General features: G+C 37.0%; 1 protein-coding gene across 7 annotated transcripts in view; it reads right to left on the reverse strand.

Moving 5' to 3' along the window:
* The window catches only part of NFIA (nuclear factor I A), a 336917-nt gene that overhangs the window by 98753 nt on the left and 217212 nt on the right, over window positions 1–20952 (reverse strand). For all 7 annotated transcript variants that reach the window (XM_058178422.1, XM_058178424.1, XM_058178427.1 and 4 more), the window contains one exon: window positions 12910–12984. In XM_058178422.1, coding sequence (XP_058034405.1) covers window positions 12910–12984 — 75 coding nt within the window. The remainder of the gene's footprint in view (window positions 1–12909; window positions 12985–20952) is intronic.

Here is a 20952-nt window from a genome sequence, read left to right on the forward strand (position 1 = left end):
GCCCAAAACCCTACCAACCTCAAAATGTACACAATCAGGATGCAGAGAGAGCCTTTTTATCAACGATGATAAACTTATTTGATAAAGCTTGCCCTCAGGTAAGTAGCCACATGATCTCATCTTTTAACACTATCAACAGCATATCTGTTCAGACATATGCCTGGAGTTTGATTAGACTTACTACCAGTTAAATATGGATAAGTTAAATATGTATAATCTATATTCCAATTATATCTTCTGTCTTCATATTCTCATTTAAGAGGCTCATTTAAGAGGCTTCATTTAATTTTACATTAATAGCTTATAGCTTGGGGGCACATGCAAATATCATGGAAGAGATACAACCCAACCTTTATATATATATACATACGTGTGTGTGTGTGTGTGTGTGTGTGTGTGTGTGTGTAGATATAGATATATATAAAATGTAGACTTTTAGCCTGACTACTTGATTTGGTATGATGTGATTAACAATTTTTCTATTACTGAATTAGTGGGAAGTATAAATTTAAGAAATATATTCATTAACTATATATTTATATATTTCAGCTTATAACTTTTATTTATTTATTCATAAAAATGTAAAATCAAGAGTTCCAGCAGCAAGCAAAATTTTTAGGGGCACAATGGGTTGGGATGATTGTTTCAAATAAAACAGAATTCTTACTGATCCCAAAAGGAGTGTGTACTTTCCTTTTGTTGCATTTATCTGAATTTTATAGGGCGGGTCAATAAATATTTTTCTCTTAAAATGTGTATGTTCTGTGCATTTATGGCTTACACTATTAATCTCTTTTCAATGTATGGATCAGCCAAAACTGGCTTTGGTTCCACATATATTTTGGTAAGTAGAACAACATTTCAGAATATTAAATTGGTTTAATGAGGATGACACAAGAAATAATAATATCTTTTCAGTATTAGATACTTTTATCAATTGATCAAAATAAGAGAGGAAAAAAGATGTGGAAAATATGGCTGAAATTTGTGGCTAGGTTTTTGTCTTTTCATACTAGTGTATTAAGCTTATATAAGAAAGCTTTGTATAATATCGCAGATGCAAAATCTTTTTAACATTACTTCTACAGCACACTATTGACCATCTAATTATACTGAATTTAATTTATATACATAGGTGACCACTAAGTTTATGGAGAGTTTTTATACTGATTTAATAGTATATTGATTGAAAGCAAGGTTGGAGTGGGTTGCCATTGAATAGTGTAGCGCCATGCAAAAGGAAAGCATGCAACAACATCTATTCAAACCTATAGCTATTTTATATTAAATTCCATTTTCTTTTACCTTTTTACGTCTGAATTCAAATGGCAGGCTTTGTGGAAAGCCAAGTTTCCAAATAAATATTTTTCATGCTATCATGCTATTGAATTTAACTACCTCTTGAATGAAAGAAGAAAGCTTGCAGTGTTCTACATAAGGAATCAACACAGTTAATGTATAATGCAAGGGATCCTAAGAATTATAGATCCCACAAATGTCTATTTTTCAACACGCCAGGTAAATTCTTGGGTTACGACCACAACTGGAATTTCCATTGCTAAGCAAGGCTGTTTTTAAGTGAGTCATGCCTGCTTTTACGGACTGTTTTTTCGGCCATGGTGGTTAAATGAATCACTGAAGATGTTAAATGATGAGATGTGGAATGTAGTCTGGATTTCCAGGAGGGAAGAGACAGCGAAGTTTGGATACTTTGCTTGGGAAGTTTGGATACTTTGCTTGGGAAGTTTGGATACTTTGGTTGGGAAGTTTGGATATTTTTAAGGAGGAACTATCCTGAAAGAGGGTCAGGATAGTTCCTTCTTAAAAGTTTTCAGAGTATATCTTTAATGATGCAAGTAGTAGCTTTAGTTTCACAAGATTGTTGTCCATAGAGGAGATATACTGCTTAGCAGTAACTCTGCATGTCTTTAGTTTTGGAGCTTGACAGATGAGGTCATTAAGAGAATTTGGCATCTCCCACTGATTTTGCTTATCAGAAGCCAGCTGGGAAGGTCTCAAATAGTGATCACATGAGCCTGGGACACTGCAAATATATTAAATAAATAAATATTTTTCATGCTATCATGCTATTGAATTTAACTACCTCTTGAATGAAAGAAGAAAGCTTGCAGTGTTCTACATAAGGAATCAACACAGTTAATGTATAATGCAAGGGATCCTAAGAATTATAGATCCCACAAATGTCTATTTTTCAACACGCCAGGCAAATTCTTGGGTTACGACCACAACTGGAATTTCCATTGCTAAGCAAGGCTGTTTTTAAGTGAGTCATGCCTGCTTTTACGGACTGTTTTTTCGGCCATGGTGGTTAAATGAATCACTGAAGATGTTAAATGATGAGATGTGGAATGTAGTCTGGATTTCCAGGAGGGAAGAGACAGCGAAGTTTGGATACTTTGCTTGGGAAGTTTGGATATTTTTAAGGAGGAACTATCCTGAAAGAGGGTCAGGATAGTTCCTTCTTAAAAGTTTTCAGAGTATATCTTTAATGATGCAAGTAGTAGCTTTAGTTTCACAAGATTGTTGTCCATAGAGGAGATATACTGCTTAGCAGTAACTCTGCATGTCTTTAGTTTTGGAGCTTGACAGATGAGGTCATTAAGAGAATTTGGCATCTCCCACTGATTTTGCTTATCAGAAGCCAGCTGGGAAGGTCTCAAATAGTGATCACATGAGCCTGGGACACTGCAAATATATTAAATAAATAAATATTTTTCATGCTATCATGCTATTGAATTTAACTACCTCTTGAATGAAAGAAGAAAGCTTGCAGTGTTCTACATAAGGAATCAACACAGTTAATGTATAATGCAAGGGATCCTAAGAATTATAGATCCCACAAATGTCTATTTTTCAACACGCCAGGCAAATTCTTGGGTTACGACCACAACTGGAATTTCCATTGCTAAGCAAGGCTGTTTTTAAGTGAGTCATGCCTGCTTTTACGGACTGTTTTTTCGGCCATGGTGGTTAAATGAATCACTGAAGATGTTAAATGATGAGATGTGGAATGTAGTCTGGATTTCCAGGAGGGAAGAGACAGCGAAGTTTGGATACTTTGCTTGGGAAGTTTGGATACTTTGCTTGGGAAGTTTGGATACTTTGCTTGGGAAGTTTGGATACTTTGCTTGGGAAGTTTGGATACTTTGCTTGGGAAGTTTGGATATTTTTAAGGAGGAACTATCCTGAAAGAGGGTCAGGATAGTTCCTTCTTAAAAGTTTTCAGAGTATATCTTTAATGATGCAAGTAGTAGCTTTAGTTTCACAAGATTGTTGTCCATAGAGGAGATATACTGCTTAGCAGTAACTCTGCATGTCTTTAGTTTTGGAGCTTGACAGATGAGGTCATTAAGAGAATTTGGCATCTCCCACTGATTTTGCTTATCAGAAGCCAGCTGGGAAGGTCTCAAATAGTGATCACATGAGCCTGGGACACTGCAAATATATTAAATAAATAAATAAATAAATAAATAAATAAATAAATAAACTCTTGGTTCAGACTGCACATAAACAAAAAGTCCTGACATCATGCTGTTTAACACTTACTAAAATCCATTATTGTTGAGATGACAGCATAATTACAGACCAAATGCAATGTAAGACTATGTTATCAATGTTTAATTAATTAAAGGAGACTGAACAAGGAACACAGTAAAGTGTCAGCCCTGGTTCAAAGGCTTTGCTAGAAACCCTTTGAAGCCTTTGAAATATGAAGGCAGACTGTTACTACAGTGGTACCTTGGTACTCAAACTGCTTTAACTCATCGAATTTGGTACTCGAAGCATTTTGACCCAAAAAATTGTTTGGTACTCAAAGCACAAGTTAGATCTTGTTGGTGTAGGCTGCCTTGTGTAGGCTGCCTTGTGTAGGCTGCATTATTTCTTGTGTAGGCTGCCTTGTGTAGGCTGCCTTGTGTAGGCTTGTGTAGGCTGCATTATTTCTTGTGTAGGCTTGTGTAGGCTTGTGTAGGCTGCCTTGTGTAGGCTGCATTATTTCTTATGCATTATTGTAGGCTGCATTATTTCTTGTGTAGGCTGCATTATTTCTTATGCATTATTGTAGGCTGCATTATTTCTTATGAGAAAAATCTGTTTGGTACTCATCATTTTTGGCACCTCCTGGAACCAATTAGTGATGAGTACCAAGGTACCATTGTACATAATTTCCATTTATCAAGAGTTATATACTTCCATGATCTCATATCATTAGAGTATTCAAACAGGTCTCTTATCTTTGGAAAGTTCTGTCTAAATCCTACTTGCCATTTTGACCTTAGATAGTTATTGTCTGAAAACTGCCCAAAATACATAAATCTCTTGCAATTGGCATCAATATTCTGAAATGTGTATGTTCTTCTTCATATATAAGGTTTTCATAATGAAGTGAGGACTGGTGATCAAAATACCAATTATTTGGCCAATCCCCAGATAATCAACCCTAGAGGGGTGATTGTTTAGAGGAGAACCACTGACAGTCTCCCAAATATTCTAAAACCCTAGAAATCCAATATTTTAAAATCTAGGAAGGAATTACCACAAGTAATGGAGTAAATGTTCTGCAGTGAATTTTTAACGTAGAGGGCAGTAAGAGGGCAAGGCTCATGCTTCTCCTTCTTTCTAGCAAATAACAAGAAATACCAGAATGTAGAAAAAGAAATAAGTTGCACAGTTATAGAGTGCCTTTTGAATAAAGGGATGTAAAATTATTCCCTGCTGCCTCTGATGAAGACTGACTTCTACAAAAACTATGTGTTCCCAGAAGCCAGCTGGGAAGGTCTCAAATAGTGATCACATGAGCCTGGGACACTGCAAATATATTAAATAAATAAATAAATAAATAAATAAATAAATAAATAAACTCTTGGTTCAGACTGCACATAAACAAAAAGTCCTGACATCATCATCATCGTGGTGTTTAACTCTTACTAAAATCCATTATTGTTGAGATGACAGCATAATTACAGACCAAATGCAATGTAAGACTATGTTATCAATGTTTAATTAATTAAAGGAGACTGAACAAGGAACACAGTAAAGTGTCAGCCCTGGTTCAAAGGCTTTGCTGGAAACCCTTTGAAGCCTTTGAAATATGAAGGCAGACTGTTACTACAGTGGTACCTTGGTACTCAACTGCTTTAACTCATCAAATTTGGTACTCGAAGCATTTTGACCCAAAAAATTGTTTGGTACTCAAAGCACAAGTTAGATCTTGTTGGTGTAGGCTGCCTTGTGTAGGCTGCATTATTTCTTATGCATTATTGTAGGCTGCATTATTTCTTGTGTAGGCTTGTGTAGGCTGCCTTGTGTAGGCTGCATTATTTCTTATGAGAAAAATCTGTTTGGTACTCATCATTTTTGGCACCTCCTGGAACCAATTAGTGATGAGTACCAAGGTACCATTGTACATAATTTCCATTTATCAAGAGTTATATACTTCCATGATCTCATATCGTTAGAGTATTCAAACAGGTCTCCTAGCATATCTTTGGAAAGTTCTGTCTAAATCCTACTTGCCATTTTGACCTTAGATAGTTATTGTCTGAAAACTGCCCAAAATACATAAATCTCTTGCAATTGGCATCAATATTCTGAAATGTGTATGTTCTTCTTCATATATAAGGTTTTCATAATGAAGTGAGGACTGGTGATCAAAATACCAATTATTTGGCCAATCCCCAGATAATCAACCCTAGAGGGGTGATTGTTTAGAGGAGAACCACTGACAGTCTCCCAAATATTCTAAAACCCTAGAAATCCAATATTTTAAAATCTAGGAAGGAATTACCACAAGTAATGGAGTAAATGTTCTGCAGTGAATTTTTAACGTAGAGGGCAGTAAGAGGGCAAGGCTCATGCTTCTCCTTCTTTCTAGCAAATAACAAGAAATACCAGAATGTAGAAAAAGAAATAAGTTGCACAGTTATAGAGTGCCTTTTGAATAAAGGGATGTAAAATTATTCCCTGCTGCCTCTGATGAAGACTGACTTCTACAAAAACTATGTGTTCCCAGAAGCCAGCTTTGCTTACCCCATTGGACAGTCTCACACAGACTGCTTCAAAAATAATATTTTCGAGGTGAAGATCAGACAGCTGGTGGGAAGGTGGCTCTCTAAAACACAGTCAAACAATGCAAAAACATGCATGCTGTTTCTGGTTGAGGGAGAAGGATGAAAAAATACCCAGACTCACTGAGAAGCTGTTTGGGATATGCCCAGTGGTGGAATTCAAATAATTTAACAACCAGATCTCTGCCCTAATGATTTCTTCCAACAACCAGTTCACCAAACTGCTCAGAAAGTTAACAACTGGTTCTCCCGAAGTAGTGCGAACTGGCTGAATCCCACCACTGGATATGCCCTACTTTGAGGGGTGTCTTGTGAGGGCACCAACCCTCTGATCTCACAACCATCAACTCTGTTATACAGCATCTTTAAAGGTAGTCCACAGCTTACAACCATTCATTTATTCAGCAATGAAAAAAGTGACTTATTTTCATTAATTATATTCATTCAGCAATGAAAAAAGTGACTTATGACCATTTTCACATTTACGATCATTGAAGTATCCCCATGATCACATGACCAAAATCCAGAACCGTAGCAACTTGACTCATATTTATGATGTTTGCAGTGTGCTGGGGTCATGTGATCACCTTTTGCAATCTTTTCGCAACGTCAATGGAAAAACTAGATTCATTTAACCACCATGTTACTAATTTAACAACTGGAACGATTCACTTAACAACTATGGCAATGGAGTAAAACTGCAGCAATGAAGTAAGCACAATGGAGTAAAACTCAGTGAACTGTCTCGTTTAGCAACAGAAATTGTGGTCATAAGTCAAGGACTATCTGTATTGACAACTAAATTACTAGTGGTTTGGCTATGCATATTCCCTGCCCAATTTATAGTCTAATCAGCTAGTTTAAATGATTGATACTTTGGGGGAGGAGTGACAGTCAGCTTGTAGTATGAAACTGCCCAATGGAAAAATCATGCAGAAACTCCATTTTAATTATATCATAGATTGGGATCTAATGGGATCAGTAGGAGTGGCCTATTTCAAAATACATGTAGTCTTCAACTTACAACAATTCATTTAGTGACTGTTCAAAGTTACAGTGTCACTGAAAAAGTGACTTAGGACCATTTTTCACACTGAGGCCCGTTGCAGCATCCCCGTGGTCACATGATCAAATTTCGGACGCCTGGCAACTGACTCATATTTATAATGGTTCCAGTGTCCAGGAGGCATGTGATCACCTTTTCTGGCAAGCAAAGTCAATGGGAAAGCCGTATTCACTTAACAGCCATATTACTAATTTAACAACTGCAGTGGTTCACTTGAAACCAGTGTCAAGACAGGGTGAAAAATGGAGCGAAACCCACTTAACAAATGTCTCACTTAGCAACAGAAAGTTTGGGCTCAGTTGCGGTCATAGGTCATGGACTACCTGTAGTAAGGGTAGATCAATGGCTACACATTGTGTTCTCTGAGACTGCTTGGCAATTTCATTCTCCTCTTATCTTCTGGGTTGTTGCTACAGTACTAAATTGCCAGTGAGAAATGCTGCTGCTTTGCTAGAGCCTTACAATGGTTTTCAAGTCATAAAAAGGATGTTTCACCTCCCAAGGTGATTTTGGGGAGGCATGTTCTACATGAGCAATCACTATTGTCTTTATTGCTTTTAAGCAACAGTGATTCATGCTGTACAACAGGAGAATTATTGCGAGTCCCAAACACTAGGGTGCCACCTTATACCAATCTAAGGATTTTATTCTAGTCCACTATTGCAAAGACTGTTCAACATACCTGATGGCAACAGCAGAGTGCTATTTTCCAGATGTTGTAAGTTTATCTAACCTTTGTAGATTTTGATTTATTATTTTAATGGAACCGGGTAGCAATTTAAAATATTGAGTATATATTTAAAATCAGCAGCAGCCAAACACAATCATATTTCTTCAAATGATGTGTTTGTTAGGGAGAAATCCTCAGCCAATACTTTTAAGAATATTTCATTGGATGGGATATTTACTGAAACTGAGATTGAGAACTCATACACACCCAGATATCTCTATAGAGTTTAAATGGGAAATTGCTGATAAGTATAGCATCCAAGCAGATAAATGCTTTCCACTGAAATGAATGGGGATGTATTTCTAAAGGTGTATCAGATCTAGCTGCTAAATCTGTTCAATTAAAACTACAAAATATAAGGAAAGGCTTCCAGGGAAGAAATGGTGGACTGAAGACAAAACTCCATGAAAAGCAGTGCTGACAACTGCACTGAGTAGACTGTTGTTCGATAATTCCTCTCTGGACAGGGAGAGGGCTTGAGATCACCCACCAGTGCTCCAGACAGTTGCTCCTTGTAAGTCTCCAGCAAATTTAATGCTCTGGGAGATGAGGGAATAGCCAGCTTGCTCAAACTGCAATCTGTGCCTTTGAAATGACACTAGGTTCACTTTTTCTAATCTATTCTGGAAATTGCTTGTTGATTGCTTTTCAGCTGTTAGGAATCTTGGGACTGACAAGAGTTATAGTACAAAGTGAGTTTCCTTCAAACCTTAGAAAAAGTAATTTTAAATACAAATTTAAGGACTTAATGAACAGTAAAAGAAACTTTGATTTTAGAAAGTCACAGACTAAGAGTCCAGATAAACTTGAAATAAGATTTTGGAATTAATTATAAAGACTCCTTCTGGTGGAACAATACTTTTGCTTGAAAATAAATAAATAAATAAATAAATAAATAAATAAATAAATAAATAAATAAATAAATAAATAAATAAATATACATACACACACACACACACACACACACACACACACACACACACACACACATATATATTCTGAGGTTTTCGAGGGTGTTTGTATGTAGGTCTTTGATTATTCGGGTTTTCTCCCGCGTAAAATTGGAAGTGTCTTGGCGACATTTCGACGAGGAGAAAGAAGCTGTAGAAGCACGAAGCTGTAGAAGCACGAAGCTGTAAACACCTAGCCTGAAGATGACGAATGAGATTTTGTTGAAACGTCACCAAGACACTTCCAATTTTACGCGGGAGAAAACCCGAATAACCAAAGACAGACAGACAGACAGACAGACAGATATATATATATATATAAATTTTCCCTACCGGTTCTGTGGGCATGGCTTGGTGGTCAGGTGACCGGATGGGTGTGACCAATTTTTTAGAGCTCCCCCCACCAGTTACTTATCCAATTGAAGGGACAAGGCAGGCAGATTGAGTTGCTCACCGATGAGATGGATTGCAGGCAGGCAGACCGAGTTGCTAGCTGATGCAATTGATTGCAGCAGCCGAAGCAAGGCAGGAGCAAGCCCAAAAGAAGCAGGAAGCTGCCAAGTAGGCAAGTGGGGACTGGGCGATTGGGTGGGCATGGGTGGGGAGCAGGGCAGGGATTTTTGCTAGTACGGATTTCTTCAAACAACCCACCCCATTGCTACAGGATTGCCCGATCCAGTCCAAAGCGGGAGCATTTCACCCCTGGACCAATGTCTTAATAATAAAAAAAAGAATATACAAATATCAAAGAGAGTGACCTGGACAATTTTCATGTATTGGATGTATAAATATGTACACTGCGAGCATATCCACCAAAGACAAATGCCTTGTGTGTCCAATTATACTTGGCCAATAAAGAATTCTATTCTATTCTATTCTATTCTATTCTATTCTATTCTATTCTATTCTATTCTATTCTATTCTATTCTATTCTATTCTATTCTATTCTATTCTAAATAAAGTTTGTTAAAAGTTCTTTAGAGAGTTTTGTGAGAAGAGACAGAGAAAAAAATGAAAAGTTCTAGAACATTATTTGAAGGGACTAATCAAGATGGAAGTAAAAGGAAGAAATATAAAGTTGGTTTATTTGATCAAGGTTAATACAGGTATGTTGTTATCTCTGATAACCCTTAAGGGACTTTTCTGATGAAGACTGACAAGATTTTAAGGATTTGTTCATAGATAAAGAGATAAGATATGGGGAAAAGAGACCATTTACTGTATTTTAAGAAAAGATGATAAGTTATTAAAATTGTTGCGATTTCTTTTTCTTCATTATGCTCTTATTTTTTCTTTTTTTCTTTCTGATTTTTTCTTTTCTGCACCTTACATTTTTATTTAGTTTTAATTTGTATTAATTTTTACCATAATTTTAATTTTTAATAGGATTGCTATTAACAAACTACAAAAAATGAAGACAGCAATAATTACTGGAGTAAAATTTTGACTCAGGGCTTTACTTAAGCTGAAAATCTTCATAATTTTAAATTTTTAAGCCCTAGCACAGTTGTCAACAAGCAAAGCAAAAGCACTCTCCTTGTCTCCTTGGACTCTAGGTTGTGTCACAGTAAAATACAACCAAGAAACCTTTGATCAATAGAATGGGGTGGTGACAGGTACTCCTCATTCACTGTTGTTAGTGATTATTGACAAACTGGTAATGATCATACTGCAGCATGCCATTCAGACTAATGACATTAGCATTCTTTAAAGGTCAAAAGAATGGCTAAAAAAAAAAGACTGAGTTGTGTATGGGTTAGATCTCAGAAAGCCTAAATTTAAGTTACATTTAAGAGTACAGAAAAATTTGAACTTCTATTTCACAAAGAAAGGGTATGATTTTACAACAGGGTAGAAACCTATCCTTAAGGTTCCTAAAATCTGTGTCTCTAGACAACAGACATGCAATCTTTGTGCTATTGTCTGTAAAGATATTTATTTAGCCAGTTCATCAGTGTTTTAATTCTGAAAGCAAATCAACTGCCACTGAAATGGTTTAGATTAGGGCCGTGATGGCGAACCTATGGCACGCATGCCACAGGTGGCACACATAGCCATATCAGTGGGCACGCAAGCTCAGCCCTGGTGTGCATGTGTGTGCCTGCCAGCTGATTTTCGGACCTTCTGGGCCCACCAGAAGTAGGGAAACAGGCTGTTTCCTGCCTCCAGAGAGCCTGGGTGGTAGTCGGGAATCTCTGGAGGCTGGAACAACATCACTTCCTGTCCAACCAAAAGTTGGTAAACGGGCAGTTTCTGGCCTCTGGAGGGCCTCCAGGGGCTGTGGGAAAGGCAGTTTTTGCCCTCCCAAGATTCATAGAGAGGGTCTGGAGCCAGGTGTGAGAGTAAAACAGGCCTATCAGGCCATCGCATGGCAGGAGTGGAGGGTGGGGTGCGTTGCATGCACATGCGTGGGGGCGGGGCACATAGAATTATGGGTGTGGGCACGCACGCACCCCCTGTCCTGGCACACAATGGCAAAAAGGTTAGCCACCATTGGATTAGGGGGTAGGCAGCTTCTTTATGAAACTACCCAATATATAAACACACACACGCACACACATATATATTACATACATACATACATGCATGCATGCATATCATTGGTGAGTTGCTACCGGTTCAGTCCGGATCTTGCGAACTGGTAGTAACGGCGGCACAGATTTAAGACATCATCACGGATGCTCTGTGCATACACAGAAGCGCCATGCACGAGCTTGTGCTCCCGTTGCGAACCAGTAGCAAACATAAGTGGAACCCACCCCTGGTGCATATACATACACACATACAAACAAAAATATACGGTACACACACACACACACACACACACACACACACACACACACACACATTGAAATGGTTTAGATTAGGGGGTAGGCAGCCTTGTTATGAAACTACCCAATTTGTGTGTGTGTACATATACATTCACACTGTTGTGCCTTGTCCTTCCTCCTCTCCTCAGCCGGGCCCCTCCCGTCTCGTCCCGGGTCTGCTATCAGACTCTGAGTCTGATAATGAAGATGAACGGCCTGTCATGCCTCCAGCCCCCGGTCCTGGCCCCATGCCCGGACAGGATGTCAGGAATGAACAAACAAACCTCACTCACATGGCGTGTGTTCCTTTGGCTCATCCATCAGAGGAAGTCAGCCACGGATTGGAATTACTCGGGCCTACTCCTTCTGACCCATCCCTTTCTCAAACAGCAGAGAACAATTCAAAGTGGGAGGATCCTCGCTTCCGGAGATCTGAGAGGCGACGTCAGCAGAAGGAAGGGAGGGGCAGGCCTGGATAAATGCTGAGTCATGGAGCCACACCCCACAGCCTATATAAAGGACCTGCTTTTGGCATTCCTTGAGTCAAGCAAAGTCTCATCTAGTTTGCTGAAGTCACAACTTGGATTCCTGCCTGCCCTGAGAAATCTGAAAGGAATTTGGCAAAGCTGCAGAGGCTTCGTGGCCACGCTTGATACGGACTTCCTAGACCCGGTTGTCGGAGGGGGAGGGGGACACGACACACACTTATACACACACATACATATACATTATACACACCCATGCACTTTCCATGAGCTCAGAATGACGCTGGATATTGGAATGTTATGCTAAAGCATGTGAGCTTCCATTAAGTTTTTAAAATTAAATTATCTTTAAAAAAAAAACAGAGAACAGAGCATGACAGATGCTGAAAGTGTCTATGCTTGCATGGTACCACAAACAGCAAACTATCCACATCTCGTTTTGAGCCACAAGAGGTCCTAAGATATTCTTGTTCTTGCCATCAAATACAAATAATAAAATGATATGACAAAACTTGGCTCTATGGACTCTTCCCAGTTTCTAATGGTCTGCCAAAACTTTGTGTTAATACTAGAACAGCCTAATGAACTGTATCTTTCAGACACCTGCCACATTAGAAACAGGTTTCATTTTCCAGTAAGAAAAAACTTGCAAAGTATTTTTTTTTTTGGTAAAATTGGATCTTTTAATATGTAACTAATAGCTTCATTTTTATAATGATTAAATGAGGTGGGTTAATCGAAGAAAACAATAAGGAAATAAGTAGCATAATTATTGTACTTACTTTGAGAGACTCTTACTAGCTCAGTGACACTGAAAACACCTGATGTGACAAAACTGTCTTGGAAGCCCAAATGTCCTAAAAAAACACAAGAAAGTTGTCGTTATCCTTAAGCACTTAATGATAATATTCTCAAATAAATCAGTATCAGTTTTAATGTGGAAGAAATTGAATATTTAATTTTTCACTTATCATTAATTGCTATTTATCTATATAGACATATATATGGTGAGAATTTAACCCCATAGATTAGCCATGAGAATCATACTTATTAAAACATCAACCTTGAAAACCTGAAAGAAAAGAAAGTCGTTTTAAATAAATATTTACTTTACCTGCCCATAATTACTTAACTATTGAAATTTAATACCTAGAGATAGGATAACTCAGTTTAAATATTATTCTTCATAGAAATATTTAGTCAGGAATATCCATTCATATGTTCAAAGCAGGATATAAGGATGTATTCTTTATTTTCAGAAGTTCCATTAGAAGAACAGCTGTTTAAAAAGGTTTTGAAAGTATTCTCAAAAGAAAAGGGGGGGAAAAAAGAAAAATTCCCTTAAAATGAATTGTGCAAAAAGGTAACACAATCTTTACATAAGAAAGCTTCTGTCTTCCAAAGCTCTTTCAAAGATAAAAGTATACAGTTGTTTGTTGTTTTTATAAAAGCATTTTACATCAAATGTTATTTTCCTTTATGTAGGCAATTGTATTTATTTTTCAAGTTTATATAGATGCCCATCTCACAGGTCACTTTGGGCAGTGTATTAGAGTGTACTACAAAGTTAAAAAAACAACCATTCATAAATAACAATTATTATGATTAAAAACATTTAAAAATATAAAATGCAGCAAAAAAATAATACTTGGCAAAAGGGGCTTAATAATAACCAAGTTGTTTTACTAGTTTGCCAGTTCCCTGGGGTACCTAGGCCTAATGGCACAACCAGGTCTTGAGTCAAGAGTGATGGTATCAGCCTAATCTCAGGGAGAAGACGTTCAATAACATGGATGCCACAGCCAAGAAAGCCTGCTTTGGGTCCACCAAATGTAACTCTCTAAATGACCTGCAACATGCCCTCTATACTGGATCTGGTAGGAAGGAGAAATATAATTGGGTGACAGTCCTTCAAATAACCTGACTCTGCGGAATTATTTTGAAGGCTGTTATTTTGAAGGCCAAAATGTCAAAACCAGCAAGATATCCTGGGTTCAAGTCCTACGAACAATCTCTGTTATGAGCCACAATTCACAATCTGATCTTGACAATGTTGCTCCATCTGAACTTCTGGATTGGCAGCTTCAGAAATCATCAATCCAGGATTCATTTGAGACTAAGCAGCCCCAGGCATCTCCTGTTCAACTGGAGCAGTTGGATGATGAGGAACAATCCCTAGCACCCCCTTCCCCATTACGAGATGCATGTAGCAGCAAGCAAGAGCAATGCTTCTCAATGAGGCTCCTCGTTAGGCAAACAGTGAGAAATGAAAAATTGCAGCCAGGTACCTGCAGTTATTTATGTAGCTCAGGGGTCCCCAAGCATAGCTGGCTGGAGAATTCTGGGAGTTGAAGTCCACAAATCTTAAAGCTGCCACGTTTGGGGACCCCTGATGTAGCTGCTTTGCCTTTAGTCTTTGCTGGAAACAGCTGTTTGTTTGTACATTCCTAGTTTTGATGCTTGTTCTTCTGTTTACTAACGTGATTTAATCTGGACTATTGGATTGATTCACTATGTGACTTTAACTCCTAGAACAATTTGGATCACTCTATTACTAATTAGATTCAAGCTGACTTATTCAGGCAAGCTCTCTTTGCAAAGATCTTGACTTGCAATCTTGTCTACTGTTATCTGCTTAGCTCCATAGCAATCGTATCTTCATGTGTGGGTCTCCAAACTTCAGACAGAGTAATCTCTATCTTAAACTAAGACAGCTTGATCACATATTATTAAGTATAAATCATGAATATTTTCCTGTGACCAAACATAATCTGAAGTAATGTATAAAATCTACCCAAATCTACAGATTATGTAAAATAACACCCCTCCCAAATCACAACTAATTCATTTATTGTGTTATGTATTTATTATGAAATTTATGCCAAGCTTCCTCTTTTAAATAGAGAAACACAAGTATAAACATCAAAATAAGTCAGAGGGAAAATAAAACTGAAGTATATTTTTATTGCATATACACACACAAAGACCTATCCACATATTAATTGCCATGCATCCTGGGAGATTTTAGGGTTATATAAATAATCATGAATTTTATAATAATAAGTATAAACTAGATACCTATGACATTATTTACAGGGACATTTTAAAGAATCACTGATACAATAGCAGTATGCCAAATCAGGATAAAAAAGAACAAAAAACACAAGTCAGGCACACTGCTGACTATAATGATTATCATATGAATTAGGCCTGCTATGAATGTTGTAATTTGGTTGTAAAGTTATTTTTCAGCACTGTTAAAAACTTTAAATTGTTACTGAATGAATGGTTGATAAATTGACTGTTCCTGCTTCCAGTCTAATAGATTGCAATAATGAACACTTGTGAAAGTTGCCCAAAACTACAAATGAGAAGTCACAAATCTCTTAAATAAGATATTTTCAAAGTATGGTAACTCTTCATATGGTAACTTCACTAGATTAATAGTGCCTGTTCTATACATATTTAGACTTATCTTTCCAAGAGTAAGTTCCACTCTGTGTATGTTCATTGATATATTCTGCTCTGTGTAGCTCATTCCTATTGAGTTTACAAACAATTGCACACAAACTCAATGTTGCCAGCTAGAATACATGTCAATATATAAAATTGAAAAATTTGGAATACCATTAATGTAAGAGGTGAGAATGACTTTGGGAGTCAGAAGAGCCTCAGATTATGAAAGATAAGAGACTGCTGAGCCCGCAGAACAAATGAAGTATGGCAAACATCTAAGAAGGGATTCTTCCAAGTTTCTTGGACTTTAAAGGCTAGATGAGGGAGATGTAGTTTCAGATTTGCAAGATTATGTTAATGTAACCTTAAAATAAAGATAGAGCTGTGCACCTTGTCTGGATAAATTTGCAAGGCTGACAATTATATTTCTTCCTTGTATACTATATAAGATAAGAGTAAATCACTTCCTGGCTTGGAAATTATGACTGTGATATTGATTCGTGATATTCAAGTGTCAGATTAAGATTCATAAATGGGTCATGAAAGTTTTGTTTACATATATTATCAATATATTTTTGATAGCCTAGTGGAACAGTTAATTTGGACAAACATACCATAATTTATTCTATGTATAGTATGAAGATAAATATACTTTATTTATCTCATCATCTATATTTATCTCATATATCATTGCATCTACCCAAAAGAAGAAATATAAAACATGTTTTAAAAGGTTGTTTTTATCCCTTGTTTTTATAAATAACTCAAGGTGGCATATATACCTAATACTACTTCCTCCTCCTATTTTCCTCACAAAGCAACTCTTATATTTTATTTACTTTTCAATTTATGCCTTTCTACTGTTCCGAGCACTGTATTTGTTTATCTAATACTGCAATATATTTAATGTGAGGAGAATTATGTTAAGTATTAATTTTTAATAGTCTAAACAGATAGTTTCGCTCAGGCTAATTTGCTTCTTTTTTTAAAAAAATTCTTCTGTACTTAAACAGAATGGCTGTTTAGTTTAATAACTTTTTTAAAAAACTGAAATACAGTAGTTATCTCTCATTCCTTTCCCATTTAAGCTGGCTTTTTCCTGCTTTCAATCAACCTTCAATTGCTTTTTTTTGAAGCACAAATCCAAAATTCTTTTTAAGACAGCACTAAAACATATCTAAAAAATCTTTTTTGTGTGTTTCCCCCCCCCAAAAGAACACTTACACCTGTGTTTAAAAAGGGCCAGAATAAACTTGATGCTTTGGAAAGCATCAGATATTATGTGAGTAAATATTTCTACAAAATGCCTCCACTAATCCACCTCAGCAACTTTAAGATGTGAAGATTTCAACTCCTAGAATTCTCCAGTCAAAAAGAACTGAAGTTGCTGTGGTTGAGAAGCACTAGTCTAATCTCTCTAAAGTAGCATGGAGGATGATGGTGATGAGAAGGAAGTAGATGTACCTATAGCAGATTGGAGTGTTAATAAAGTTAGGCATATCTGTCTATTAAATGTAGATAAATGATTGTCACTTCATGACAGAACTGAAATAAAGACAGTCATCCTAAACTTTAATACAGGTAGTCCTCAACTTACAATAGTTCATTTAGTGACTGTTCAAATTTACAACAGGATTGAAAAAAGTGACTTATGACCATTTTTTCACACTTATGACCACTGCAGCATCCCCATGGTCACATGATCAAAATTAGGATGCTTGGTCAACTGGTTCATATTTATGACAGTTGTTGTGTTCCGGGGTCATGTGATCACCTTTTGCAGCATTCTGACAATCAAATTCAATGGGGAAGCCAGGTTCATTTAACAACGTAACTCAACAACTGCAATGATTCACTTAATAATGATGGCAAAAAAAGTCGTAAAATAGGGCAAAACTCTTTTAACAAATGTTGCACTTTGCAACATAAATTTTTGGCTTAATTGTGGCCGTAAGTCGAGGACTATCTGTACTGTAAAACTGTAACAGAGAATTAAGACAGCTTTTACTTTTAAATTTGTCTCTATACTCAAAAAGTCTTAAAGAGAAGAGCCTGCAAAACATATCAAAGCTGTCATCATAAACTACAATCCTGCAAGGCTAGTATGCATTTAGTTTCATGCAACTTGAAGTTGCTAGCTTCAGATGACTGAAAAACAGCTTAAGATGACCCAGTAGAATCCTTGATGCTCTCTTGAGTTTGGTTGTTTGCTTGCAGATGTTTTGATATCAGATTCTTGATATCCAAAGAATATGATTAAAATTGAAACTTCAAGATGAATATAAGACAAATAGATTAAATAAGTTACTATTGCTATAATATTAAAAACCAATAATTTGGAGTGAAATAAACATTAACAATTTATTCATAGCACAGATACCCTTTAAGGATCTGCAGCACAGAAACAGCAGATGCCTCGTTAGCATTTTTAGCTTTTGCACATTTCTAATCCAAAGAAAAATGTTCAGAGCAGAATCATAATTATTAATAAACATTTCCATTAATCAGAGTAGATTATGACACACTCTTCAAATTCCTTTCAAAATAATTGAAATGGAATCTATAGAAGATTAATCATTTTGGAATAGTTATGGCCTCTCAAAAAGACAGAGAAATTCTACCCTAAGAACATAATAAAAAGATGTTCTTTTACAACCACTGCTGTCAGTTTTGTTGGCTGGTTGTAACCAGCCCCACAACTATACCTGTAATATATGAAATAACAATGGCGGCTTTTAAGATTCAGCTTTAGAATCTTCACCTCAGTGATTCAAGATAGCATTAGAAATACAAAGATATTTGTTACTTAGGGCACAAATAGAAAAGGAAAACAGTTATTATTAAAATAATAAGTAGGGGTCCACCTATGGTTTCTATGCTAACCCTCTTCCCTGATTAATCCAGATTGAAGAACAAGTGCTCTTTTTATGTAACCTATTCAGGAACATTTGCTGGTATATTTTAGAAAGCCAAATAAAAAGGGAGCCAGTGGGATATTATTTTAAAATATTTTTTTTTCATGTAGGTGCGCCAAACCAACCAACCAACCAACCTTGGTTCACACCTAAATTTGATCAGCTACGTCATTCTAAAGAGGAAGCCTACAGGAAAGGTGATAAAATGCTGTACAACCAGGCCAGAAATGTACTAACAAGGGAGATCAGAGCAGCAAAAAGAAGCTACTCTGAAAAGCTAAAGAATCAGTTTTCAGCAAATGAACCAGCAAACATGTGGAAAACTCTTAAAAATATCACAGGCTATGGCAAACCTCCCTCTCAGGCTGAAGGAAATCAACAACTGGCAGATGACCTGAACGTGTTTTACTGCAGGTTTGAAAGGAAACTGCAGCCACCTATCTCCATAACCCCCATCTCAGACACACCAACAACAGCCGAGCTTCCTACAACTGACTCCATCCCATTGGGTTCACAACCTCTAGTGATCACAGAAAAAGAAGTGCAGGACCTATTTCACAGACAAAAGCCAGAAAAAGCTCCAGGCCCAGACAAGATAACTCCTTCTTGCTTAAAAGTCTGTGCTGACCAATTGGCCCCCATCTTCACCCATATCTTCAATAAATCACTAGAGGTGTGCTATGTTCCTTCTTGCTTCAAATGCTCTACCATCATCCCAGTGCCGAAGAAGCCCACTATCAAGGAACTGAATGACTACAGACCAGTTGCTTTAACATCTGTAGTCATGAAAACCTTTGAAAGGCTAGTGCTTTCCTACTTGAAAACCATCACGGATCTGCTGTTAGACCCCTTGCAATTTGCATACCGAGCAAATAGATCAACAGATGATGCTGTTAATATGGCTCTGCACTACATCTTACAACATCTTGAATCTCCAAAGACCTATGTAAGGGTCCTCTTTGTAGACTTTAGTTCAGCATTCAATACCATCATTCCAGACACTCTTCTAACTAAGCTAAACCAGCTACAAGTACCTGAACAGACTTGTAAGTGGATCACAAGCTTCCTAACAAACAGGAAGCAGCAGGTGAAGCTAAGCAAGATCACATCAAATACCTGTACAATTAGCACAGGGGGCCCCCAAGGCTGTGTGCTCTCCCCACTTCTCTTCTCTCTGTATACCAATGACTGCATCTCCAATGATCCATCTGTTAAACTACTGAAGTTCGCAGATGACACAACAGTGATTGGTCTCATTCGAGACAATGATGAATCCGCATATAGACGTGAGGTTGAACGACTAGCCTTGTGGTGCGACCGAAACAATCTGGAACTGAACACACTCAAAACTGTAGACTTTAGGTGGTAGACTTTAGGAGAAACCCTTCCATACTTCCACTTCTCACAATACTTGACAACACAGTATCAAGAGTAGAAACCTTCAAATTTCTAGGTTCTATCATATCACGAGATCTAAAATGGACAGTTAACATCAAAAGCATCATCAAAAAAGGACAACAAAGAATGTTCTTTCTGCGCCAATTCAGAAAGCTCAAACTACCCAAGGAGCTACTGATCCAGTTCTACAGAGGAATTATTGAGTCTGTCATTTGCACCTCTATAACTGTCTGGTTTGATTCTGCAATCCAACAAGAAAGACACAGACTTCAGAGGATAATTAGAACTGCAGAAAAAATAATTGCTACCAACCTGCTTTCCATTGAGGACCTGTATACTGCACGAATCAAGAAAAGGGCTGTGAAAATATTTACAGATCCCTCACATCCTGGACATAAACTGTTTCAACTCCTACCATCAAAACAACGCTATAGAGCACTGAACACCAGAACAACTAGACACAAGAACAGTTTTTTCCCAAAGGCCATCATTCTGCTAAGCAAATAATTCCCTCAACACTGTCAAACTATTTACTAAATCTACACTATTAATCTTCTCATCGTTTCCAGTCCAAAGACCAATCTCTTTCCACTTATGACTGTATGACTGTAACTTTTTGTTGCTATCATTAAGGGTTAAATTGTACCTTATGACCATCATTTGTGTTGTAAATGTTGTACCTTGATGAAGGTTTTTTTTTCTTTTTCTTTTATGTACACTGAGAGCATATGCACCAAAACAAATTCCTTGTGTGTCCAATCACACTTGGCCAATAAATTCTATTCTATTCTATTCTATTCTATTCTATTCTATTCTATTCTATTCTATTCTATTCTATTCTATTCTATTTGTGAATTTGAGGATTATTTTGGGTTAAGAGAAACAATGGATTAAATTCAGTCAGCTAAATGTTACTTACAATGCATTATTTCTTCTTGTTTCCAAAATAAAAATAGACAACCCGTAACTATGTGACTTGACCATTTCCAAGGGATTTACGTAGTTCCCAAAAGTTAATTTTTGAAAAAAAGAAAAGTTTCTTGTAAAAGAAAAGTC

Source organism: Ahaetulla prasina, chromosome 3 (assembly GCF_028640845.1).
Source record: "Ahaetulla prasina isolate Xishuangbanna chromosome 3, ASM2864084v1, whole genome shotgun sequence".
Taxonomy (NCBI): domain Eukaryota; kingdom Metazoa; phylum Chordata; class Lepidosauria; order Squamata; family Colubridae; genus Ahaetulla; species Ahaetulla prasina.